This window comes from Mugil cephalus, chromosome 5 (genome assembly GCF_022458985.1).
Source record: "Mugil cephalus isolate CIBA_MC_2020 chromosome 5, CIBA_Mcephalus_1.1, whole genome shotgun sequence".
NCBI lineage: Eukaryota > Metazoa > Chordata > Actinopteri > Mugiliformes > Mugilidae > Mugil > Mugil cephalus.
Genome location: NC_061774.1, coordinates 15,595,439 through 15,620,274, shown reverse-complemented (window position 1 = coordinate 15,620,274; position 24,836 = coordinate 15,595,439). Strand labels below are relative to the sequence as shown.

The following is a 24,836-nucleotide window of genomic DNA, read 5'->3' as shown; positions in this document are numbered from 1 at the left end:
TGCCCAAAGCTGACAACGTACGCATCTTGACTTGATCAAAAACAAAAACAAAACCAAGCTTCCCTCTTGGCTTAATTATGTAAGTTGTCCTCTAATACTATTCCTTGTCCTTCAGGTTTAGATAGGCTGCTGAGTCCTGACCAGGAGAACTGGATCTCATGTGTTGAACCATGCATTGTGAAAGGGTTGTTTTATTTTCCCCATTAGGTGGATTCATCACTGTACTGAACTGAAATAACAACATTGTGATTAACATGATGTCAGAAATCATGAGGTAGAAACAATGCAGCGAGGAATACAATGACGTGTGCTTTGGAGAAACAAAGTAACTTCATAATTTTTTTTCACTAACAACAAAAAGAAAGGGATTATCAAAGCTAATCTGATCAACATTCACTGATCGCTGTTGAATACTGGGTTCTTAACAGACACTACGTACATGAGTTTCAGGCAGGTGCCACTGAGAGAAGCCACTTGGGCAGTGGTGACACTCCTTACTCATCATTAGTCCTACGTCAAGACATGGATGTGATTATTGTTGTTTCCCAGGGATCTTTTGTTTGGTTTGGTCGTTTATGATTCCTGTGTCTTTATTTTGTGACTGAATGCATAACTCTCGAAGGAAACTTGAGCTTTGTTGGTTCCTTGCCTTGGTGTTCATTGGAACAAAATAAAATAAAACAAAATGAAATTATTATTATTAATTTAAGTCTCAAAAATCATTGAGGTTTCCCTCATTTGTAATGCTATTGAGGTACAAAAACATAGGGATACAATATCAAAAAAAAGATTGAAACAAACTAAAACATTAGGAGACAGTACTCAGTGCTCCATGAAACAGGTGCACACTGAGTTTGTTCCTTTATTTTTCTTCCCAGCATGTTTTACTCAACACTGCTTTATTTAATTTCTGACATGTTATGTGGTTTGTGATAAAAATGGAAAGCAAAACAACACTCTATTTAATTTAATTTTTCTTTTGTTTTACATTTGACATTACATTGGTTTATTCTTCACACTGAGTTAATAATTTGGTAAGGTTATGTAATAAGGATTGTATCGCCACTATAAACTTCCATTTGCTGGGAAATAGATTTAGAAATGTTACTACTGTTTCGACTATTTCTTCCTGGTCATAAATTGCGGGTCACATGTTGATGTCACTTTATTGTTGTTCTCTGCCCTTTACCTCCCATTAAGATTAAGAGCTGAGAGCTGTGATGTCAGAAATGATAAGGCAGAAACAATGCAGCGAGGAACACAGTGACGTGCACTTTGGAGAAACAAAGTCACTTCATCATTTTTTTCAGTGATAATAAAGAGAAAGGGATTATCAGGGCTAATCTGAACAACGTCCACTGATTGCTGTTGAATACTGGGTTCTTAACAGACGCTACGCACATGAGTTTTAGGCAGGTGCCTCCGAGCGAAGCCACTTGGGCAAGTGGTGAAACTCCTTACTAATCATTTGTCTTATGTCAAGACATGGATGTGTTTAGTGTTGTTTCCAAAGAATCTTTTGTTTGGTTTGGTCGTTACTGATTCACGTGTCTGTATTTTTTGTGCCTGAATGCATAACTCTCAATGGAAACTCAAGCTTTGTTGGTTCCTTGCCTTGGTGTTCATTGCAAAACAATAAAATAAAATTAAATTCAATTCAATTCAATTTTAACCAGCAGTGTATTTGACCTTTCTTTTTTTTGTTTTTAGCATGGCCATCATTCAGATTTTTTTTCATATTTTATTTCTCATCTGATCTCATCTCATCTGATCTCATCTGATCTGATCTGATCTGATCTCATCTCATCTCATCTCATCTCATCTCATCTCATCTCATCTCATCTCATCTCATCTCATCTCATCTCCCATACTGCTTAATCCTCACTAGGGTCGTGGGGGTTGCTGGAGCCCATCCCATCTAGAGGCGGGGTAGACCCTGGACAGGTCGTCAGCCTATCTCAGGCCTAACACAGAGACAAACAACCATTTACACGCAAACCTAGGGTCAGTTTAGAGTCACCAATCAGTCTAACGATCATGTTTTTGGAGGTGGGAGGAAACCAGAGTATCCGGAGAAAACTCATGCAGACACATGGAGAACATACAAACTCCACCCAGAAAGGCCCGGGCTGGACCGAGCCGATGTGCCACCCATATTTTATTTCTTTGTATGCTAATCCCAAAGAAAAATAGTTAAACTGTGTAGATATTATTTTTTTTTTTATTATTTTTCCTCCCAGCATTTTCACTCAACACTGCTTTATTTTTTTATTCATCTACCAACTCTTGACCGGCATGAGAGCAACCACCTGCACACTCGACCCCATCCCATTCAAACTGCCATCAAGACCGGACTTTCTGCCCTGTGTCTTTTCACTGCCATCATCAGACACTCCCTCTGCTCAGTCCCCGACAGCATCAAAGTAGCTGCCATCACCCACATTCTCAATCTCAATCTGGTTTCCCCCAAAACTACAGCATTGAAACAGCCCTCCTCAAAATATTCAATGACCTCCTCTCTGCAGACTCTGGTCACATCAGTATTCTTATCCTCCACGACCTCACCACTGCTTTCAACACCATCCATCACTCCATCCTACTCTCCCAATTACAAAAATTGCTCCACATCACCGGCCCAGCACTCACCTGGACAAAATCCTACCTCTCCAACTGACAACAATTCACACACATAAACAACCACTCCTCATCAACCATTCTCCTGTCACAAGGTGTCCCCCAAGGCTCAGTGCTCGGCCCCCTAATGTCCATCATCTACAATCTAGATCCTTCCCCTCGGTTCACTGCTATGCTGATGATGTTCAACTATAAATCTCCACCGAATCAATCACCTCGTCCATCCTCTCCACCCTCTCAATCTGCTTCCTTGAAATGAAAACATAGATGCAAACCAACTACTTCTGACTGAACTAGGAAAAATCCGACCTCATGATCATTGTCCCCAAACCTCCCACCCAGTCCACCCAACACTTCCTTGTCACGGTTGGAAATTAATCTCCGACTCCTTCCTTCGACACCCAGAACCTCTGCCCACATAAGCACCCACCCAAAACCAAGTACTGAACCTGGGAGAGTCTGAACCTTCTCTGTTGCTGCTCCAAAGCTTCAGAACTCTCTAGCATCCCCCATCAGACACTGCTCCAACCCGTACACATTTAAATCCCTTTTAAAAACTCATCTTTTTAAGATTGCTTTTAACGTTTAACTGTTTCACATTGTTCATTACTGATGCTTCCTACCTGTTTTATTCAACGTTTTATTCATCGTGTCCTTCTGTTCCTGAAAAGGGCTATATAAATAAAATGTATTATTATTATTATTTAACTTCTTACATCTTATACGATTTGAGAAAAAAAATTTTGAAATGGAATGGAAAGAAAAACAACAATCTCTTTAATTTAATTTTTCTTTCGTTTTATGTTTGACATTACATTGATTTATTGTTCACACTGAGTTAATAATTTGGTAAGGTTATGTAATAAGGAGTGTATCGCCATTTGCCTGGAAATACTGTAGGTTAAACAATGCTAGTACTGTTTTGACTATTTCTTCCTGGTTATAAATTGCATGATGATGTCACTTTATTGTTGTTCTTGGCCCTTTCCCACCTGTTAAGATTAAGAGCTGAGACATACACGGAAAAGGGAGATAGAAAAAAATGAGACAGGGCCTTGTTTGCGAAGTTGTATTAAAATTATTCATGATTTTCTTTGCCCTGTCCAGGGTGTACCCCGCCACTCACCCGATGACAGCTGATAAGTGGTTGTAGAAGATGAGATGAGGTAAATGAGAAGCAGTAGATGTAGGCTGAATATAAGTAGAACCAAATGCAATATTATGCAAAACAATCTTTTCTTATATTCCTGGAGTTTATCTAAATTTACTGGAAATGCCCAAAGCTGATGACGTAGGCATTTTGACTTGATCAAAACAAAACCAAGCTTCCCTCTCTGGCTTAATTATGTAAGTTGTCCTCTAATAGTGTTCCTTGTCCTTCAGGTTTAGATAGGCTGCTGAGTCCTGACCAGGAGAACTGGATCTCATGTGTTGAACCATGCATTGTGAAAGGGTTGTTTTATTTTCCCCATTGGGTGGATTCATCACTGTACTGAACTGAAATAACAACATTGTGATTAACATTATGTCAGAAATGATGAGGTAAAAACAATGCAGCGAGGAATACAATGGCATGTACTTTGGAGAAACAAAGTCACTTCATGAATTATTTTTTTTTTCATTAATAATAAAGAGAAAGGGATTATTAAAACTAATCTGATCAACATCCACTGATCGCTGTTGAATACTGGGTTCTTAACAGACATGTACATGAGTTTCAGGCAGGTGCCACTGAAAGAAGCCACTTGGGCAGTGGTGAAACTCCTTACTCATCATTTGTCCTACGTCAAGACATGGATGTGATTATTGTTGTTTCCTAGGGATTTTTTGTTTGGTTTGGCCATTTGTGATTCATGTGTATTTTGTGACTGTGTAGGCATACCTATCCATGGAAACTCGAGCTTTGTTTCCGCTTCAGTCAGAATCAGAATCAGAAAAGACTCTATTGTATGTATGTGTATGTATGTTTTTACATACAAGGAATATGCCTTGGTGTTCACTGCATAAAAATAAAATAAAATAAAATAAAATAAAATAAAATAAAATAAAATAAAATAAAATAAAATAAAATAAAATAAAATTCTAAACATACAACAGTGTATTTTGCCTTGTTTTTTGTTTCGAGCATGGCCCTCATTCAGATTTATTCCACATTTTATTTCTCTGTATGTTAATCCCAAAGAAAATGGTTAAACTGTGGAGATATTATTTTGTTTCTTTATTTTTCTTTCCAGCATTTTTCCCTCAACACTGCTTTACTTAATTTCTTACATCTTATATAGTTTGAGAAAATAATTCAATAATTTTAATTTTGTTTTATGTTAGATATTACATTGGTTTATTCTTCACACGGAGCTAACAATTTGATAAGGTCATGGTAAGGTTAAGGAGTGTGCCACCATTTTAAACTTTCGTTTGTCTGGAAATAGATTCAACAATGCTACCACTGTTTCGACTTCTTCCTGGTCATAAATTGCATGACACATGTTGATGTCACTTTATTGTTGTTCTCTGTTTTTACTTTCCATACCTGTAGTTGCACAACAGAGAATACCGTCAATTGCGTTTATTTATAAGGTGTCATATCTGTTTCCATTATGTCCACAGAGATTAAGAACCACATTTTTGATGTTTCCGTGTTGTTACATGACTCCTTCTCTTTCTGTTCCTTTGTGGGCAATCAGCATTCCAGGTGTTTTTGAGATATTGATTCACAAGTGAAGTATGCTAACATAATGTCTCTTAAGTTTCCATGCAGGTGACCTATACCCAATAGGTCACCTGCATGGAAACTTAAGAAATGTATTATTTTGGGGGGAATTTTCAGCATTTTCCACACATTGGATTCTACTCATTCTATGTTCAGCTGTTCCCTGGAGTTTACTGATATTTTCAAGGTGTAGGTTAATGCTTAGATTATTAATATGAGCCAGTACCTGAGCGGCTATTTAGTAATAGAGTTTATTGGAGTTTGTTGTGTGACGTGGAGATCTAGTCAGTTCGCAGACAGGAATCTGGTTTATATTTCAGTGCTTTAGCCCTCTGACCTTTTCCACCTATTTAGATTACAAGCTGAAACAGAGAAGGGAGATAGAAATATATGAGATGGGGTCTTGTTTGTGAAGTTATATTAAGATTATTCATGATTTTCTTTGCTCTGTCCAGCTTCTTCTCACCTGATGACTGATGGGATAGGCTCCAGCAACCCTTGTGACCCTGTAGTAGATGATGATATGAGATGATTTGCAGAATATGAGGCATTCATTCATTCACTAAAACAAAGCACTAAGTAGTCAAGCTACATTTTACACTGATGTCTGTTTAGACTCACATACTGTATATGAAGACATACTGTTCTATATGTATGAGAAGCAGTAGCTGTAGGCTGAATATAAGATGAACCAAAAGCAATATTATGCATACCAATCTTCTCTTAAATTTCTGGAGTTTATCTAAATTTCTTGGAAAAGCCCAGAGCTGATGAGGTAGGCATCTTGACTTGATCTAAAACCAGAGCTGTATATTAGAGGCCAGCTAGGGAATGGACCGTCCGAGCTACCCTGCTCTGCTGATTGGTTCTAAGTTGGTCACGTGTTTCACGGGAGCCGAGACAACAGAGAATGAAATTGGATTAAAAATTAAAATATGCCACAATGCTCAGACAATGAATACAGCACAGATCAGGAAAACATGGAGGAAACAGTAAATGGTAAACGGAGTAAGTTATGGGAGCAGTAGATTAAAAAGAAGAACTAGATGTCAACTGATTTTGTGAGATAAATGTCAGTGTCTCTCTTCGACATTTGTTAAGATTTTATATAGGAAAAATAAAGGTACACATTATATGTAATACGTCCAACACCACTTTACAAATGAAGTTTGAAGTTCACTAAGCCTTATGCTAGCCTTATATTAGCTAGTTATCTAGCATAACTAAAAGCAACCAACTAGCAGCTACCGTCATATATCATTTTCTCTATTTTTAATTTCTAAACAAAATTAAACTGTCCTGTCTGGCTAAATTATGTAAGTTGTCTTCTAATAGTGTTCCTTGTCCTTCAGGCTTAGATAGGCTGCTGAGTCCTGACCTGAAGAACTGGCTTTCATGTGTTCAACCATGCATTTGTGAAAGGGTTGTTTTATCCCCATCGAGTTGATTCATCACTGCATTGAACTGAGATAATGACGTTATGATGTCATTGTGACATTATGTCGGAAATGATGAGGCAGAAACATCATAAATTGTTTTTTTTTTTCACTAATAATAAAGAAAAGGTGATTATCAAGGCTAATCTGAACAACATCCACTGATCGCTGTTGAATATTGGATCCTTAACAGACGCGACACATGTGAGTTTCAGACAGGTGCCACCGAAAGGAGCCACTTGGGCGAGTGGTGAAACTCCTTACTCATTATTTGTCCTACGTCAAGACGTGGATGTGTTTAGTGTTGTTATCCCAGGGATCTTTTGTTCAGTTTTGTCATTTCTGATTCATGTGTCTTTATTTTGTGACTGTGTAGGCATACCTCTCAGTGGAAATTCGAGCTCTGTTTCAGTTTCAGTCAAAATCAGAAACAGAATGGACTTTTATTCCTTGTTCCTTGTACATACAAGTATGAATATGCCTTGGTGTTCATTGCGTAAAAATAAAATAAAATGAAATAAAATAAAATCGTAAACATATACACACTCAAACATAATAATGTATTCAGCCTTTTTTGTTTGTTTGTTTTTAGCATGGTCATCATTCAGATTTTTCCACATTTTATTTCTTTGTATGCTAATCCCCAAGAAAAATGGTGGAAATATTACTCTGTTCCTTTACTTTAGCATTTTTCACTCAACACTGCTTTATTTAATTTCTTACATCTCACATGGTTTGAGAAAAAATGGAAAGCAAAACAATGTATTTAATTTAATTTTTTATTTCATTTAATGTTTGACATTTCATTGGTTTATTCTTCACACCGAGTTAACAATTTGTAGCAGACATCAAATAATCATTGTTAGACGGTTAATTTAATGATAATACATTTTATTTATGATGCACTTTTCATCCAGGGATCTCAGAGTGCTCTAAGTTAAAAAGCAACAAGTAAAAAGCATAAAAGCATAATTTATAATATATAAATATAATATATATATATTTACACACAGATCACTGTCATGTCAGCAGTCAAGGGATTTTGTAAAAGGGTTGTAAGCTCTTATTTCAACGTATTGTACACCAAGAAAAGTTATAACAGCACTACACAGACTTCACACCAGGTGGTCTTTTGTTTACACACAGAAATGCTGAAGCTGAAAAAGCAGAACTTGTAAGAAGGCATTAATGGTGAGCCCTGTGGAAGATTCAGATAATCACACCATAGAACGTTTCACTCTATCAAAGATTTGTGTGACTTTTGCAGCAGGGACGCAGCCTTCCCTCAAGATGGTGATGTCACCTGTTAAGAGAATAAGAAAGTTTGAAGTGAGAATGTGTGTGTTTGCCACTGGAAAAGATAACAAATCTTTAGATTTTTACCTTCATCAATCCGTAGACAGTTGACCACGGTAGAAGCAACAACTTCGTTAGAGTTCCCATCACAGAGAACACCTTGGATCTTGTGTCCTAGTCGACTGGGAGAAAACCAATACAATTTCAGACAATGTACAAGTGTATAAAATCTTGATATTCAGAAGATATTAAAACAAACTAATGACATAATCCAGAAAAAAAGTGGATTTATGTACAAATATCAACATGTCTTACTTGATGACCATGCTGTGGTGGGTGCTGTCTGGCTCTCCACTGGGATTGGCTGAGGTAATGGCAAGGGGTCCAGTCATGTCACATAAGTGTCCAGTCACCGTGTGGTCAGGCACACGGATCATGATGCTGTCCTTGGTACCAACACGGTCGTAAGCTGGACCCACACCTAAAAGTGATCAATTAAAGTTGAGGTGAATACTGATTACATGTGTTAATGCTACGTTAAAGATGTTCGCTGGAAGCCTCCATGAAGTATTTACCTAGTCTGAGCAGCCAGTCTCCTTTGCTGACGATGCAGCTGATGCCACCAGGATACACGTTCCTCATGAACTCCCACAGCAGAGGACTGAAAGGGGGCTTGGCTGCCACCAGCTGCTCTACACTGGAGATGCAAATACATATGGGCTTCTCTGCTGGTCTGTCCTGGAACAAGTCATAGATAACAGGTTTAAGAGCTTACACATGTATTGATCTACACAATATTGCACATCAGTAGCTTATTTTCATTCTTACTTTGATGCTATAGATTTTCTCAATGGCTTGAGGATTCTTGCAAGAGGCGGCCAGCGCATACACAGTGTCTGTGGGAATACCACATACTGCTCCTTCCTCCAGAAGACCAGCGATCTTCTTGAGGCCACTCGTGAGTCGGGAATTAGCCAGTGGACAGGGTGGCTCTGAAGATGTCTCCTGCTTCTTTCTGCTCTATAACCAGACACAGAGATGGTGGATGGATTTTAGAGTATTATACAGCATGCGATCCATTTGACTTGAAGAAAGAACATCTGAAGATGTCTTCTTCACTGTTTACCTTTATCAAAGGAGGACCCATAGGGAGCAATCTCTGTGAGAAGATGCAGTTGACCAATGATGCCAGAACTCCATATATACAAATGATTGTAATCAGTGAGAGCATGGCAACTGCAACAAACAAGAACCAGCTGTCACAATGTTTTATTGAGACGATATAAACAGTTCAATTGGTTAATTAAGAAGTATTTCTTCATGTATTCATGCAGTTTTATATGTACTTACTTTCTAGATCATATGGAAGTCGCTGAAGGGTGGAGAGCAGGAGGCAGACCAGAGCAACCTCCATGACTGTTGTTAGAAACAGCAGAACCAGGTTCTTGTAGGCAGCTGACAAAAAAAGAAAGAAGTGTTGAAAACCAGACAAAACAACACATCTTAAAATGTAAAACTAAATAAAAAATGTGCTTTTGCTTACCGATCAGCATGAGAAAAGCATTAATGACCAGGAGAGCAATGGCTCCTGCTGTAAATCCATAGGTAGCCTCTGTGGAGAGCTGAAGCAGGTTACCTAGAAAAGATTCAAATAAATCAGAATGTTGTGGAGATCACAAAGATAAATGTTTCTCACATGTTTGTACAACTTACCTGCAAACCTAAACCAAGTCCATGTTGCCCATACGCCCACATAGATTGATGAGATGACTGACCCAAACCGGCCACCTCCTGTGACTTGCAGCCTGCTGACGTAGACCTGGATGATTGCTCCAGAGATGAGGACCCAAGGGACAGTTTGATGAAGGAGGCTAAGATTTAGACTGGAAGCATTTGAATGAAGAGCTGAAAGAGCTGCGACTCCGTTTGTAAGGTAGAACAGAGCATCTGAGTCCTGGTCAGTTTGGGGAAGTTGCTTCTGGTCTGTTGGTGTAGATCTTCTGCAACTCAAAACTTTTTTCAGCTGCTCAGTGGAGATGGGCTGTGGTCCCACTGGGATGAGAGACTTTTCTGCTATTGAGTTGATGAGACGTGTGAAGGTGCCATAGATGGAGACTGCAGTAAACAGGGAGCAAGCTACACCAAAGAAGATGTAATAACTGTGGAGCGGGATCTGGGGGATTGTGGATATCGTGACCAGGACAAAGAGCATGTTGTGAATCAGTTCCAAGACGTCCATGTTCAGACTTCCCACACAGAGCACCAAGGCTGCCATCACAAAGAACCAATCTCCCACCATTGCCTCCCTTGCAGAAGCAACTTTGCTCTCGTTTACAATCAGAGTAGATACCACAAACTCGTCCCAAGCCTTGATCAGCCAATAAGTGGCATGGAAGCCAAACTTTGTAGTGTAGTAGCAGTCTTGGCGCAGATGGGCATAGTAGCTGGAGAACAGCTGGGCAAAGGAAATGATGGAGACCCATACAGCTCCTAAACCAAATGATTTCATGTACCCAAAGCCGTAGAAAGCAAAGATAAAGGGAGCAACGGAGTCACAGAAGAAACCCAAGGCCATGGGCTCAGCATACTTTGTGTTCTTTTTCTTCTCCTGACCAATGCTCTGGGCACTTGATGAATTGGGGGTTCCTAGCAGGAGGACATTAAACAGAGGGGTCCCAAAGCCTTTGAGGACGAGACGTTGAGTCAGACCTTTGATGAGCAGTGCAGCTGAGCCATAGATGGCAAAGAGCAGAATGAGCAACTCCAGGACCCCAGAGACCACAAGGGCCCAGGAGCCTGTTACTAGAGCTGCTGCTTCAAAGACTAAAGTGGCTGTGATGGCCCCAAAGACAAAGGGCATGATGTAGTTGACTGTGGCAGAGCAAAATGCAAGAAGGAAGGACAAAATGATATAAGGGATCAGACCTGCAATCGCTGACTCTGTCTTGGATAGGCATAAATAGCAAACTGGGATGTCTGTGGAGTTATTCAGTGACATGTTATTCGGCGCAATTGTGGACAGAGACAAATTCATCTGATTTGACATAGATGCTGTCTCTTGAGATAAGGCACCAAAGTAGATTCGGGTGGCACCATAACTACCCCAAAGAGCAGCATAACCAATAAAGGCAGTGCCACTCAGATGGTCGTATTTTCGAAAGGAAAGCAGTCCTGCCACCAGCTGGCATATACCACCGATCAGGATGAGATGAACACCTGTCAAAAGTGTTGGAAATTAGAATATGAATATGTGATGAATATGTAATATGAATACCATATTCATATTATTTTAAAATACATTTTTAAACCTATTTACTTCAGGTTTTACCTGCGAGGATGTTCTCCACTCCTTGTGCTGCAATGCCAGTGTGAGCTGTACTGAAGTTCTGTAGAAGTACAAGGAAGGCACTGATCCCATTGGACAACATGCCTAACACTCCTGGTTCACCATAGAAACTGGCAGGAAATCCATCTGGAGTTGCCATGGTGTCCTTTGTTTTTTGTCAAACTGTAAAAAGACAGAGTATCAGAGTATCCATCTATGACATTATCCATACATGTGAAAGGCTGAATGATACAGTGCGTTTAGAAATGCATACTGGTCCAATTGTTGATATTGACAAGTAGATTTTATTTAAGAAAATAAATAAACAACAGCTTGACTTGTTGAACCTAATTAATGAAACCTTTATGTTGATCCACTTCTACTTCTATAAATGAAAAATGTGGAAAATGTAATTTGATGAAGTCCAACACTGAAATGTATCCCTCTATGGGTCTAACAGTCTCTGACACTGCCCAGTCTATTTTAAGAGTGATACCCAGTTGTAAAAGACAGTAAGGTAAGTTAATTAACAGAAAAAAAGGGTTGAAAATAATATCAACCCAAAAGCAAGGATACCATTTACTAAAATACGGTTGTGTTTTTATTGTTAATCTATGTATGTCCTATCAAATGCTGATGTTAATAATTACATGATCTACACCATGATCTACACCATTGCATGTATAAACTAGATGGTGTGATAAGCACTCTGTAAAAATTATTAACATGTAAATATAAGTTAATCATTACATAACAAATATTCAAGTTGTGCTCGTAAGTATTTGTGAAAATAAAGCCTTACTTGATCGATGCTCGAAAGATGAATGTGACGTTCTGAAGCAGGCAGGCGAGCGTCTCATGAATAAGTATTCTTGAGGAGGAGTTTAACAAAAAGTAATAAACTAAGCTCCAGGTGGACCCGCCTCTAAGCAACATTTCCACCTGTTCGTCATCCTCCTTTTCTGAGGATAATGATACTAATTGTACTAGAGATGACTACAATGGAATTTTATTCAGGGACATCCTGTGCCAATCCTTCCTCATTCCTCTAAGGTAAGCAGAGGCAGGCAGACCAGTGCTATATAAGGTAGGGATCCTCGAACAACATCATTAGCAAAGTACTGGCAGCAGTGTCAATACAGAAGACTGAAGAGAAATCCATTTACGGAAAGAAGACTTGACAAAAACTCAGCGAAACCATGATGTCCAAACTCCAGGTACAGATTCAGAATCTATCTTTTCAGGTCTTTAAGATCCAAATGTCTGTGTTTAATGTATTAAACCAATGCTATTTTTGCATGGTTTTTAGTCATAGTGAAACTGAAAACTGATAGCAAACTAACTTTCAAGAGAGGCTTTTATTACAGTGGCGCAAATTTCTACCAAAATGCTGATTTAACTTAAACTTTGTCTGACGAAGAATACTGAACCTTCTGGTTTTGTTCAACAGAAAACCATCAGACCCGTGTTGGCCGTCAGGGGAATGCATAATTCTGCCGTTGAAGGTAAACTCAAATCCCATCTCCTTCTTTTACATGTCCATTAGCTGTCCTGTCTTTAGTATCTACAGCTAATTTCTCTACACATCAATCTTTCCTCCCACAGTCGTGAACCGTCCGGCTGATGAGGACACAGTCACAGCCAGTTTCGGGAAGTTCATCAGTGAGATTAAGCCCAAGAGTTTGTCTAATTCACTGCTCCACCGCAGTAAGAGAATGGTGTTGGACAGCATTGGAGTTGGCCTGATTGGAAGCACCACTGAGGTGTTTGAAATGGCCCTGCAGCACTGCCAGGTGAGACAAAAAAGAAGCCAAAAGTGTGCAAAGGTTTACATGTGAGATCATCTACATTTTGAGCACGAAAGTCCTCATAATGGAGAGTTGTTAAGTATGTGAGTTATATGTGCATAAATAGTGCTTATTGTTATGTAGTGTATAATTAAGGTAAGTCAATTCCATAAGGAATAAATTGTCAATAAAATGTCCCTGAAACATGACTGTGAGTGTGTATGACAACGTCTCTTTGACAGCTTCATGAGTTTACCTACCTGCATATTTTTGTCTCAGCACATGTATGCTCCCGATGACATCAGCTCTGTGTATGGACGCAGGGACACCAGGCTCTCCCCGACACTGGCAGCTTTCGTCAATGGAGTTGCGGTAAGTGTAAATAAGAGGAATAGATGTGCCACTACTTATGATGCAAAAAAAAGAAGAAGAAAAAAGAAAGAAAGAAACGTAACCAATCCATCTTCAATCTTCTTTCGGCAGACTCACTCCATGGACTTTGATGACACATGGCACCCTGCCACTCATCCCTCCGGAGCTGTCCTTCCTGCTGTGCTAGCTCTCAGTGACATGATGCCAGCCAACAACAAACCCAGTGGCCTTGACTTCTTGCTGGCCTTCAATGTCGGCATTGAGATCCAGGGGCGACTGATGAGGTTCTCAAATGAGGCCCACAACATCCCAAAGAGGTGAGTGCTTCAGTGCACGAAGACCTGGTCTAATAGTGTAATCTAGTTTATTGCGGTATGACGTCTAAACCACCAGACAAAGGTCTGGACACACCTTCTTATTCGATTCAATGAGAAGGTGTGTCTAAACATTTGACTATAGTCAAACTGTGAGAGGAGACAGGTGTGCTGCAACATAACACAGCAACTTAAAGCTGTTTACGTTGATGACGTGTTGAAGGTGTGCTAGTTTCAGAGCCTTTTTTGCCAGCAGCCCTGACCACCCTGGCTATTTCTGTTTGTAGCCTACAACTAACCCAAGATTAAAAATCTTTCCACTTGCAGCTTAATTAATTTGGGAGGGTAACTACACAGACTAAATAATGACCGAGTCTGTCTGTCTTAACTTTGTAACTGTGTCTCGCTCTTCAGGTTTCACCCTCCCAGCGTGGTGGGGACTATGGGAAGTGCCGCTGCCTGTGCTCGGCTCTTGTGCCTGGATTCATTCCAGAGCAGTCATGCCTTGGCTATAGCTGCTTCTCTCGCAGGAGCGCCAATGGCTAATGCTGCCACTCAGTCTAAACCCCTCCACATAGGCAATGCTACACGTTTGGGGCTGGAAGCTGCTCTGCTGGCCTCCAGGGGCCTAGAGGCCAGTCCTCTGGTCCTGGATGCTGTCGCAGGGGTGGCCGGCTTTAATGCTTTTTATGAAGACTATGTGCCGCAGGCTTTAGAATCACCCAGCGATGAAGGCCACACGTTCCTGCTAGAGGTGCAGGACATGGGCTTCAAGCGCTTCCCCGCCCATCTGGGGATGCACTGGGTAGTAGATGCTGCAGCCTCGGTCCATAAGCTTCTCGTGGGAGCTGGTCCTGGTACCGTCCCCCCTGCTCAAGTGCAGGAAATCCTGCTCAGAGTGCCCCAGTCTAAATACATCAACAGGCCTTTCCCTGAGTCTGAGCACGAGGCACGCCACTCCTTCCAGTTCAATGCTTGCAGCGCTCTCCTGGATGGTGAGGTCACCGTTCAGTCCTTCAGCCCTGCTGCCATGAGCCGCCCCGACCTGCTTGCCCTGCTGAGCCGCGTTCGTGTGGAGCATCCCAGCGACAACCCAGCTAATTTCAACAAAATGTACGGTGAGGTCCAGGTGACACTAGTTGGGGGAGACATCCTGAACGGGCGCTGTGACACCTTCTACGGTCACTGGCGCAACCCGCTGACCAACGAGAGCCTGAGGAAGAAGTTCAGGAACAACGCAGAGGTGGTGCTCTCCTCTGAGAAGGTGGAGCGGCTGATTGAAGTGGTGGAGGAGCTGGAAAGACATGCAGACTGCAGGGCCCTTCTCGCAAACCTTCAATGAACATTTACACACAGAGCTATGTAAAACACAGACCACTTTTTATTAAAGTGAAACGTATCTTCATATCTGTACAACATATTTATTCCAGGCCCAGAGGCAGAAATGCACTGCTCACAACCGCTAAGTCCTGTGTTATGCTCATTTGTGGGAAAAGTAGCCATATTGATGAATTGTAACCATTTTTAAGTGTAAAAACAACTAAATTATTGTTTGTAACTGTTAACCGCTTTTGTCTTTTTTTTTATTTTCCAAAATGTTTATTATAACGACTCAGATAAAGGTCGAACCATAGTATAAGACAAATCTGTATATTCTGCTTCTATGTCCTGCACTTTGTATGAAATTAATAAAAGAATAAATTCTGATTTAACTCACAGTGCCTTAAAGTTTCACACAGCCCTCTATACTTTATAACAGGAGTCTCTAACGTTTTTAGACCTGATGGAGAGATTAAGTAGGGACCCCCTACCTACTATATATACATTATATGTATATAAATATACATTATTTTTATTATCATCAATTTGCATTCAGTATTAAGCTATCCCTTATCCCTTTACTAAAACATGTTGGATTGGTGTTAATGTGCATTTTAATGAATTTGAAGTGGGGTAAAATTAAAAATAAATAAATAATAAAATAATAAAATAAAATAATAATAATATGTGTGTGTGTGTGTGTGTGTGTGTGTGTGTGTGTGTGTGTGTGTGTGTGTGTGTGTGTGTGTGTGTGTGTGTGTGTGTGTGTGTTTACGTCTGTGGATCCACTGTTGACGACCTATGCTTATATTAAGAAGACCAGTAACAAAAATATACAATTCTAACAACAACCACTAGCAACAAACAGGGTCAAGATCCACATAGAAAGACATGTGTGACTACATTCAAAGTAGTCAATAAAGTCAGAATTTCAGATCTATTTTAGTGGAACATTTAAACATTTAAAATCAAATAAAATAATGAACAAAAGGGTTAAAACGGGTTACAAGCAGCATTAAGATGGGAAATAGAGATCTATTAAGCAGTAAAGGAATCCACACCACATTAAATGACTGGCTCCAGTAAATTATATACTGTATGTAGATAGATAACTAATGACTAGGTTCATTTGCAGTACATAATAAAAAAGACTTGTCGGTCTGACTTAAATTAAAACAGTGTTTAGCTGTTTTGTGCTGATACTATGAAACGTTTGTAAATGTGATGTCAACGGGACGTTTAGTGCAGCAAGTAAAGGGTGTTTCTCTCTGGATTAAGACACACCTGAGAGACATGTTTGAGCGAGACATGTTGTTTTAATTTGCCGCCTTCATGCATTACTTTTGTAAAGGTGTGCACGCTGAGCTTATAACAGCAACATGTAGCTCCGAGTTCCAAGTGGTGTGACTGTGTATTTCACACTTAATACACTTGTCCCTGGTCAATATGTAGCTATTATGCAAACTCACACAGCTTATCAATGGAACATAGCTTGATGAAGAGTTACAGCGCTATCCACAGTTCCCGTCAGGTAGTAATTATAGGTGGTAATCTTCCTTGTGCAATAAACTAATCCTTCTCATCTATGACAGGCGGCTCAAACAGTGGCTTCACTAATATATCTGCACATATAAGAGCATTATTTGAGCTATAACTTGCTAGTTTTAATTGCAAAAGTTTATTTTTTGTTAAGACAAAATCACCACAAATCCTTGTTTGTTGAGTAGCTTTTATTGAGGGTCTGAAGAACACTCACCAATAACAGAACATCACATAGGCTGTATGTTCAGACATTAGACAAACTGATATTGAATACAAAGTTTACACAAAACATGAGAGTAGATAAATACACAATTTGAAGCCTTATTAGGCCAGTTTCAGAGTCTCTGTAACCATGACACCTACTCCATCGAACACTTCATGAAAGGGAGCGTTGCACATGAAGGCACAGGTGGTGACCAGCTTGTGTTTGACATCAACGTGAGCTTCACCCACTTCTTTGTTCACATGCTTGCAGCCCATCTCCTTCATGACGCCTGCCGTCTGGGCATACGGCCACCTGAAGACGGAAAGAAAAGCAAGTTTCAGCTTTTGATCTATTTGAATTTTTTTCCTCAGCCTTCAGTCACGTCTGAAGATGGTCATTTATTTCACTCACTGATCACACTCTTTGTCCTGCCCCACGGTGACCTCACAGCCAGGCAGGATTTTGGCAGCCAGGACGGGGGAGATGCAGCACATGCCCAGAGGCTTTCCAGCTTTGTGGAAATCCTTGATGACCTTCTCCAGCTGTGGCTGGATGGTGCAGTCCTTATTCTTCACGGCCCAGTCACTCAGGTTCTTGGCCACACCGAAGCCCCCTGAATGAGCATCACAGCATTCATTTAGAACGTTGCAGAAAAGAAGAGGCCCACCCAGACTTTATTAAGCGTGGTTATTTATGGTAGACTTACCTGGGATGATGACAGCATCAAAGGCTGACACATCCAGCTTGTCCAGATCAGCCACGTTACCCCTGGCGATGCGGGCGCTTTCCTGCAGGATGTTTCTCTTCTGCTCCATAGGTTTGCCCTCGCAGTGGTTCACAACATGCATCTGATCTGTGTTTGGAGCAAACATCTGCACCTGAAACCGAACAGCAGTTCAGCAATCAGTATCAGATTAGATTCCGTTTTAAGGGATCTGCTTAGAGCTGCCATTAAATTTGATGCAGTTTTCTTCTCCTTTTTTTGCGCTCTTACTTTTGCTCCAGCGCGACTCAGGTGGACGAGGACGGCCGAGGCCTCGTGGATCTCTGTGCCATCATACACTCCACAGCCTGACAGAATGACTGCAACGCGCTTTGCCATGATTCCTGCAAAATCATACACACACAGCACTTGCTTATCTAGACTCTAAAAATACGAAAACTTCTTGGATAAGAGGTCTTCAATAGGGGGCCCGCAAGCCCTGAGTGGTCAGCGGAGTTACAGCAGGAGGTCGTCAAATTTTTGGTTCATTAGACAATTTTTTTTTTGTCCCTCACAGCTCAAGTCAGAGCAGCAGGTTTCCACCCCTCCACTTCTAGACTGCCCATATGCATGGCACGCAGTGGCACTAACAGACTACCATTCAGTTTGTTTCACGTCAGAGTTTTATCCTGAAATGTAAAAGTAACTGAATATGCTGAGCGCTGATCATCAGACACCTGTTCCGTGTTAACATAAAAAATTCACAGAGACAGGTAAGAGATTAGTCTTAGGAGAGTCGCTGCGAGGTAACCATGTTGACATCAGAAAAAAAAAACACAAGATACAGGAAGAGGTTTGCGTCCGCTGTGTGGAACTCAGTATTTGTGTATAAAACAAACAAGAAAACTCAGTATTTCAAATACTAACTTAATTCCATCGTCCATCGAGCGTTTTACTGTACTATTGAACATTACAGCATATTTTTCTTTTATAAAAAAATTAACACGTTTACTCCGGACATATGCAGTGAAAGCTTGCAGTTAGATAGAGGCAGTGAGAATAGATGCCCTCACCTTTAGCAGGTATTGTAGTGGAGGTGTCCTGGTGTGTAGTCGAGCTCTTCGGCGAAGGTGTGACGGTTTAGCCGTGGAGCCGCGAGTCTTTATAGCCCAGTTTGCTCCTCCTGACTCCTCCCTCCCTGTGGTACAAAGCGCTGACATCATGCACCTTTTGGAACCAAAATGCTGAATCATTCTCATCTGTGACAGTTGAAAAGTGTGACAATAACAGATTAGATAGTGAGTTGCCAAATGAGGCGTCACGTCTGATTCCCTTGGATTCTACTTCCTCGAACTTTTTTTTTTTTTACGAGGTAATTGCATAGGAAGTGCACAAGTGTAATAAAAGTCATCCTTGTTTGCTTTTTAGGAAGCAGTCTGCAGTTGGAGGAAGGAAGCTCGCTGGAAAATGGCACATATTCTTATATGGTGCAAAAAAACAAAACAAAACAAAACAAAACAAAACAAAAACAAAAAAACAACTGGTTTGATTGTTGGAGTTACAGTCAGCAACTTAATACTCATGTAGTCTCCAGTGCTTTGATAAATCTCCGCATTATGCAGAAGTTCCGAATCGATAAATCTCATATAAAAGAGAAAAAATGCACGTGTAAGGTTGATAGAGCAGCATCTCTTGTCTCTCGGTTACGGGTGTGTGTTATTTCCCGGTGAGGTGCAGATTGCCTCTCGGGCTTCACCTACGTGCCGACGTCACACGCACCGTAGACGTATTTAAGAGCAGAGTCCGGCGCCGTCGGAAAACACACCGCTGTCATGGATCAGCCCCGTTCGCTGCATGTGTCCGTCGGCATCCTGAGCGTCTCCGCCGGTAAGATTTATTTCTTTATATATTTATTTAATACAGAACTATATTACGAGATTTTTACAGTGACGTACGAGTTTAAATTTTAAACGTTGTTATTTACATTGTTTCATTGTTGTTTTGTTTGTTTGTTTGTTTTTTTAAGAAGGAACAAAACTACAATGCTAAACATATTTTTAACAAATTAACAATATATTATAATGTATGGGATCATGAGTGAACAGGGGATTGTATCAGTTAAATTTAAACACATAATAAAAACATAGAAGCGAAAGATAAACTTGTAATATGCTTGTCCCAGTTTCGTTTAACAACTATCAGCAGCTCAGGATAAAGTACTTTGGTTTCAACTTGTAGGTTCCCTCCTGCTTTTGGTGAACGATTATGCCAGTTCTCCTGAAAATGACTTCATCCCTTATACTGCACTGGGGATTCTGCTCCTCATCGTTGCAGCCCTTCTAGCGTATGCAGGTCTGTGTTTATTTAGAAACTATTCCCATATTTGTGCCTCCAGATCTTAGTCTTCTCCCTGACCATGCCTTGTTTCTCTCCTAGGTGTCTATCACAGTCTGTCCTACACCCGGCTGTTCTCCACTCTGTGCCTGACGGTCTCTGCTCTGTGGTGTGGCTCTGGTCTGGTGTACATCCTGGTGGGACAGAATGTGTTGAAGCCTGCAGAGCTCAGAGCCTCTCTGGTCCCTGGCCTAGCAGCATTTGCATTAGCCCTGTTCATCATAGCTGGTGCTGCAGCGTTAGCGAAGAAAGCAGTTCTGTCTATTATATCTGTCGGCATTTCCTTTGCCTGTGCCCATCAAATCGCTGGTCTGTCAGTTGCAAATTTTGGTCAGTCTGCCACAGCTGCTTACTACTTCCTTGTCTGTCTGGTGTGTGTTTACTTTGGATTTGGACGTCTGCTGTCCATGATCACTCATGGTAAAGTGGAACCTCCAGGAACAGTCCTGAAGAAAAAGCAGGATCTGACAACAGAGCAGAAACAGGGGTCCAGTGATGTAGTATCAGTAGGTTTGGTGATGAACTTGTTATCAGCCTGTGTATTAGTCTGTCCTCTGTTAGGTGTGGTCCCTCAACTCTTTGCGGGCCATGTTCCTTGGCTGTGGACAGCTGGAGTCTTCCAGCTAGGCATATGTATCCTCTGCTATCGAGATATGGACACGCTAGCTGCCACTTTCTATGGTTTCACATCCCTGCTGAAATTTGCTGAGGGTTACACAGCTTTATTATCAGTTTATGCCATTCAGCCTTACTCCCCTGTCCCCTTCCCCGTTGTGTTCTCTGTGCTTTTCTTCGTCCTAGCTCTGTTCAGCTGTCAGAAAAGCTTACTGGAGGGTTTCTACCAGTTATTTTTCACAGCTTATAGCATTGCCATTGCAGCCCAGCCTCAAGGCTTCTTCCAGGGAGGCACTCAGGGTGTGCAGGGAGCTATATTTGTAATTTCAGCAATCATGCTTTTAGTTACCACGTTCAACATGGTCTCCAGTACCATGATTCCCATAGGACAGGGCTATTTCAAGGCCCTATTCAGCAGGATGCAGAGCATTACCCTCAGAGCACGTGATCACACTCCCCACCTGGGCTACTCAAAGTATGCAGATGCAGAAATGTTAGGCCATGCCTGCAACGTGTTGGCTGCTTTTGCTGTTACGACCACAATTGCCGACAGAAATCCTCTGTACGTGCTGGTTCTGCCCTGGGTGGTGATGGCTGGTGGGGCCCTGCAGCTGTTGTGTGGTTCAGTAGCTTTCTCTCGGGGTAAAACCTTTGAGAGCACAGTGTTTTATCTGTACGGCGTGATGTGGATAGTGTGGGGGCTGACACGCTACGGCGGCCTGTACGGTGAAACCAGAGGCTTTCAACTGGCCGTCGGGATCATTGGCTTCATGCTGTTCAACGTTTTGGTGACTGTTGCAGCACTGTTTGTAAATGTGGCCTGGTTTGTCTACGCATTCACCTTCCAGCTCATACTCATCAGCTTCCTGCTGGATGCAGTAGGTGCACTGCCTTATGGTTATGACATAGGAGTCACCATCATCTTTGGCCTCGTCAGTTTTTATTGTTTCTTGGCGCACATTTTCAACGACACGTTCCAGTCCCCCCAGATCCCGTTAGGAAAACCTGTAGTCAGGATTAGTGGGGTAGGGGGAGGGGCAGATGTCTGTCCACATTTACCTGCGCGCAAGGTCACATCAGTCCATCAGATTGCAGGTGAGATACAAAGCAGTGCATCCGATTTCTGAAATAAATACTTGTTTATGGACCTTATAAAACTTCTTTCCTGTCAAACAGAAATCATGAAGAATGGCGGTATATGTGGAATGCCTACTGACACCGTCTATGTGCTGGTGGCCGCTTGCAACCGGCCAGATGCAGTGGTTAAAGCTTACAAGTGAGTTTCATTTCTCACACATTCATTTGTCTGTGTTCATTGCTTTCATATTCTGATATCTTTGTCACTGCTGTGTTTGGCTTCAGGGTAAAGAAACAAGCGCAGGACCGGCCCATGTCCATGTGGATCTCCTCCATCAAGCAGCTGGAGCCGGTGCGACACCTGCTGAGCCCTCTGCTCCTGGACTTCATGGAGGCTGCGTGGCCGTCATCAATTAGCATGGTTATACCCAGAGGTGGGTGTAAGACTCTGTGTGTGCTTTCCTGAGTCTCGTGCATGTTGAGGGTTTCATGAGCATCATGCTGTTTTTCGTGTCTCACACAGGACCATGGATGGACATCTTTGGTTTGGGAGATGCTGCCATACACATAGGGACTCCACAAAGCATTGCTCTCAGATATCCAGACTGTGCTGTAGCCACTCATCTCATCAGTCTGGTAAGGACCACGAATATTAATCATTTAATGTCTTAAATTTATTGAAGGTCAATCAGCAGACCCTTCAGTCAATGCAACTGTTTTTTCAGGTGGGGCCCATTGCTGTAACCTCCGCCAACCCCACAGGAGAGGCAGACACAACTCACCATAACCAAGTCTTCGCCAAGCTAGGAGACAAGGTAATGACAACAAGTAATAATATAATAATATAATGACTTCATGTTTCTATGTTATCGGTGAACTGTATCTTCATGGGTTGGTTAGGTGGATGGAGTGTTATGTGATGGAGCCTCCCCAGAGAACATTGCATCCACTGTAATTGACTGCACCAAGATTGAAACTGGACACATTGGCTTCTTCAGAGTGGGTCTCATTCCCAAGTCCAAGGTAACAGAAATATTCATCTGTTCATTCTTAGTACACAGTTGTAATTTGGTTTGTGCTCACACAAATTCCTGTTTGTTGCTTTCAAGGTTCTCGAAATCTTTGAGGAGGTCCAGAAGCGGCACAGACAGGGACAGATAAATCCTGCTTTTGAGCCCTATGAATATACAGAAATTCATCCAAATGAAAGCACTCCTGGAGAAGACAGCACATCAGAGTCAGGGAGAGGAAGTGGAAATTCATCGCCATCCACTGTTTCACCAGGACAAAGTCCAATCCTTAGAAATAGATTATAGTATTTACACATAGCTTAAAATATGCTGCTAATAGTAACTCAGTTTTACATGAAAAACTGTTTCCATGATGATCCAAGCTGACTCTGATGTCCCTTAATCATATATAAATGATTATATAATATATATGTAAATAATAAGTGATATTTTTTAATGAACGCAATTTCATTTTATATTGTCCTTTCACTCTTTCGCACTTTAAATAAATGTATCCACTGTATTTTCTGAAAAGTAATAAAGTTTTGCCAATGGGTGTTTTATCTTTACACTAAGGCTTTTTGATATTTCAATTTATTCTGTTTTTTGAAGTGTTCCTCCAATAGAACATCTTCTCAAGCCTCAAGCCCAAGACATGTCCCTTGCTGTCATGCTGCGTTTTGTGAACACATAAATGACACAGTTAACATCATTAATAATTCTCTTGTGCAACTCCCCCATCATCAGTGAGATCTAATTCGGAAAACTAAGACATCTACTGTATGTGATTTGATTTCATGAAACAATGTAAGGTATCAACAGGTTTTTTTGGTTAAGTGACATTAATTAATACCATCATTAGATAGTTGACCTTGCACTGACATAAAACAATATAAAATATGTATTCACTGTCCCATGTAAGATTGTATGGCCTCACAGTGACAAAAAAAAAATCATTCTTTGCCAAGCAAAGTAATTACAATTGTAGTTGACGGCCTCATATTACATTATTCCCCACTTTAACATTTAATGTTCAGTTGAGCTCACATTAATGGGGATTATTATTTGTATGTTGAGCACTTGAATGATGATTAGGGTGATTAGGGTTCATTCCAAGGGTCAGTTCAATTTTTAAACTTATTTTACCCACTCAGAAAATACTACATTTATGAACATTTCACTTAGCATCTTCAGTCTAATTTGCACTTAGTTTTTTGTTGTCCTATCTAATTAAGTTGTACCTTGGGTTTCTCTCTTTGGTTAGCTCTTGACCTCATTCTGTAAAGGCACCAGAAATGTTATGATTTTATATACATATATATATATAAATGACCTTAATGAAGATTAATTGAAACGGGCTATTACAAGAACCTTTCATCATAAGTGTCGCTGTTGTGATGAAGAACAGAATCTGTGGCCCTCTCTCTGTGCAAGTGATGAATTCTCAATGCTAGCTGTAATGTTTTGCTGCAAGCACGTTGTTGCTTTTATTTAAAAATGAATGGTTTGTGAAGCCGAACAGAGCAACTTTATCCGGGGAAAAACAGGATGAGAACATCATATGGGGACACTTCAACAGATTCATTCTACAACCAATCATGGGGCAAAAGTGGACAAGGGACAAAATGTCATCAGATTTTACAATTGTAACTTGTTTATTTATGCTTATGAACTATTGTAGTTTGACACTCAAATTTAAAAAATTCTTTCAATAGTAATGAGCTACAGCTAATTAGCTCATTAGTTAGCTAATGTACTTGTTTGAGGACATTGGGACTTTATTGTTTGCAATTCTGCTTTGGTCAGGTATTAAAATGAACAGTTTTCTATATTATTACGTTGGCGACTTTACTATAGTATACCATGAAATAACCCCCATGTTTTTGTTTATTTGTCTGTTTGTTGTTGTTGTTGTTGTTGTTGTTTTTAAAATGGACTTCCTATTCAAAGATGATGCTTAGTTTTTCTATGTCTTTGGTCCGACTGATCCCAAATACCTTGGAGAAATTAAAAATGCATAGCAAACAAAAGACTGGGTCTCAGAAGGTTAAACTGTTCTTAATATAAAAAGTTCTTTAAAAGGTCAGCATCTTTGA

At 40.7% G+C, this 24,836-nt stretch overlaps 4 protein-coding genes across 4 annotated transcripts; 2 read left to right on the top strand and 2 right to left on the bottom strand.

Annotated features, from left to right (window-relative positions):
- Positions 1-7,545: 7,545 nt before the first annotated feature.
- LOC125008624 lies at positions 7,546-13,656 on the bottom strand. Its single transcript, XM_047585932.1, has 11 exons — positions 13,449-13,656; positions 11,405-11,584; positions 9,790-11,292; positions 9,620-9,712; positions 9,427-9,531; positions 9,203-9,312; positions 8,905-9,096; positions 8,652-8,814; positions 8,392-8,557; positions 8,164-8,258; positions 7,546-8,083 (listed from the first exon to the last, which is right to left on the bottom strand). The coding sequence occupies exons 2-11, from the start codon at positions 11,559-11,561 to the stop codon at positions 7,998-8,000; spliced, it is 2,670 nt and encodes an 889-aa protein (XP_047441888.1). The 5' UTR covers positions 11,562-11,584; positions 13,449-13,656; the 3' UTR covers positions 7,546-7,997.
- Positions 12,415-15,590, top strand: LOC125008626 (cis-aconitate decarboxylase-like). The gene is made up of 6 exons (XM_047585934.1): positions 12,415-12,618; positions 12,852-12,906; positions 13,007-13,194; positions 13,468-13,560; positions 13,672-13,877; positions 14,289-15,590. Exons 1-6 carry the CDS (start codon positions 12,601-12,603, stop codon positions 15,214-15,216), a joined length of 1,488 nt encoding a protein of 495 aa, XP_047441890.1. The 5' UTR covers positions 12,415-12,600; the 3' UTR covers positions 15,217-15,590.
- Positions 15,591-16,906: 1,316 nt separating this feature from the next.
- Positions 16,907-18,838, bottom strand: LOC125008628 (glutamine amidotransferase-like class 1 domain-containing protein 3, mitochondrial). Its single transcript, XM_047585936.1, has 5 exons — positions 18,718-18,838; positions 17,936-18,048; positions 17,648-17,819; positions 17,353-17,554; positions 16,907-17,253 (listed from the first exon to the last, which is right to left on the bottom strand). The coding sequence occupies exons 2-5, from the start codon at positions 18,041-18,043 to the stop codon at positions 17,061-17,063; spliced, it is 675 nt and encodes a 224-aa protein (XP_047441892.1). The 5' UTR covers positions 18,044-18,048; positions 18,718-18,838; the 3' UTR covers positions 16,907-17,060.
- A 557-nt stretch (positions 18,839-19,395) lies between these two features.
- On the top strand, positions 19,396-23,309 carry LOC125008625. Its single transcript, XM_047585933.1, has 9 exons — positions 19,396-19,531; positions 19,883-19,996; positions 20,081-21,748; positions 21,830-21,929; positions 22,016-22,164; positions 22,254-22,366; positions 22,456-22,545; positions 22,631-22,753; positions 22,840-23,309. Exons 1-9 carry the CDS (start codon positions 19,477-19,479, stop codon positions 23,044-23,046), a joined length of 2,619 nt encoding a protein of 872 aa, XP_047441889.1. The 5' UTR covers positions 19,396-19,476; the 3' UTR covers positions 23,047-23,309.
- Positions 23,310-24,836: the final 1,527 nt, after the last annotated feature.

Excerpts from the sequence above, each read along its gene's own strand:
- LOC125008624 (XM_047585932.1), bottom strand. The coding sequence starts at position 11,561 with ATGGCAACTCCAGATGGATTTCCTGCCAGTTTCTATGGTGAACCAGGA. Across the intron at positions 9,713-9,789 it reads GACTTGGTTTAGGTTTGCAG|GTAACCTGCTTCAGCTCTCC; the intron begins GTAAGTTGTACA and ends AATCTTTTCTAG. Across the intron at positions 9,313-9,426 it reads ACTTCCATATGATCTAGAAA|TTGCCATGCTCTCACTGATT; the intron begins GTAAGTACATAT and ends TGTTTGTTGCAG.
- LOC125008626 (XM_047585934.1), top strand. Across the intron at positions 13,561-13,671 it reads CTTTCGTCAATGGAGTTGCG|ACTCACTCCATGGACTTTGA; the intron begins GTAAGTGTAAAT and ends TTCTTTCGGCAG. Across the intron at positions 13,878-14,288 it reads GCCCACAACATCCCAAAGAG|GTTTCACCCTCCCAGCGTGG; the intron begins GTGAGTGCTTCA and ends CTCGCTCTTCAG.
- LOC125008628 (XM_047585936.1), bottom strand. The coding sequence starts at position 18,043 with ATGGCAAAGCGCGTTGCAGTCATTCTGTCAGGCTGTGGAGTGTATGAT. Across the intron at positions 17,820-17,935 it reads TGAGTCGCGCTGGAGCAAAA|GTGCAGATGTTTGCTCCAAA; the intron begins GTAAGAGCGCAA and ends GTTCGGTTTCAG. Across the intron at positions 17,254-17,352 it reads CAGGACAAAGAGTGTGATCA|GTGGCCGTATGCCCAGACGG; the intron begins GTGAGTGAAATA and ends TTCCGTCTTCAG.
- LOC125008625 (XM_047585933.1), top strand. The coding sequence starts at position 19,477 with ATGGATCAGCCCCGTTCGCTGCATGTGTCCGTCGGCATCCTGAGCGTC. Across the intron at positions 22,165-22,253 it reads TAGCATGGTTATACCCAGAG|GACCATGGATGGACATCTTT; the intron begins GTGGGTGTAAGA and ends TGTCTCACACAG. Across the intron at positions 22,546-22,630 it reads TCGCCAAGCTAGGAGACAAG|GTGGATGGAGTGTTATGTGA; the intron begins GTAATGACAACA and ends TGGGTTGGTTAG.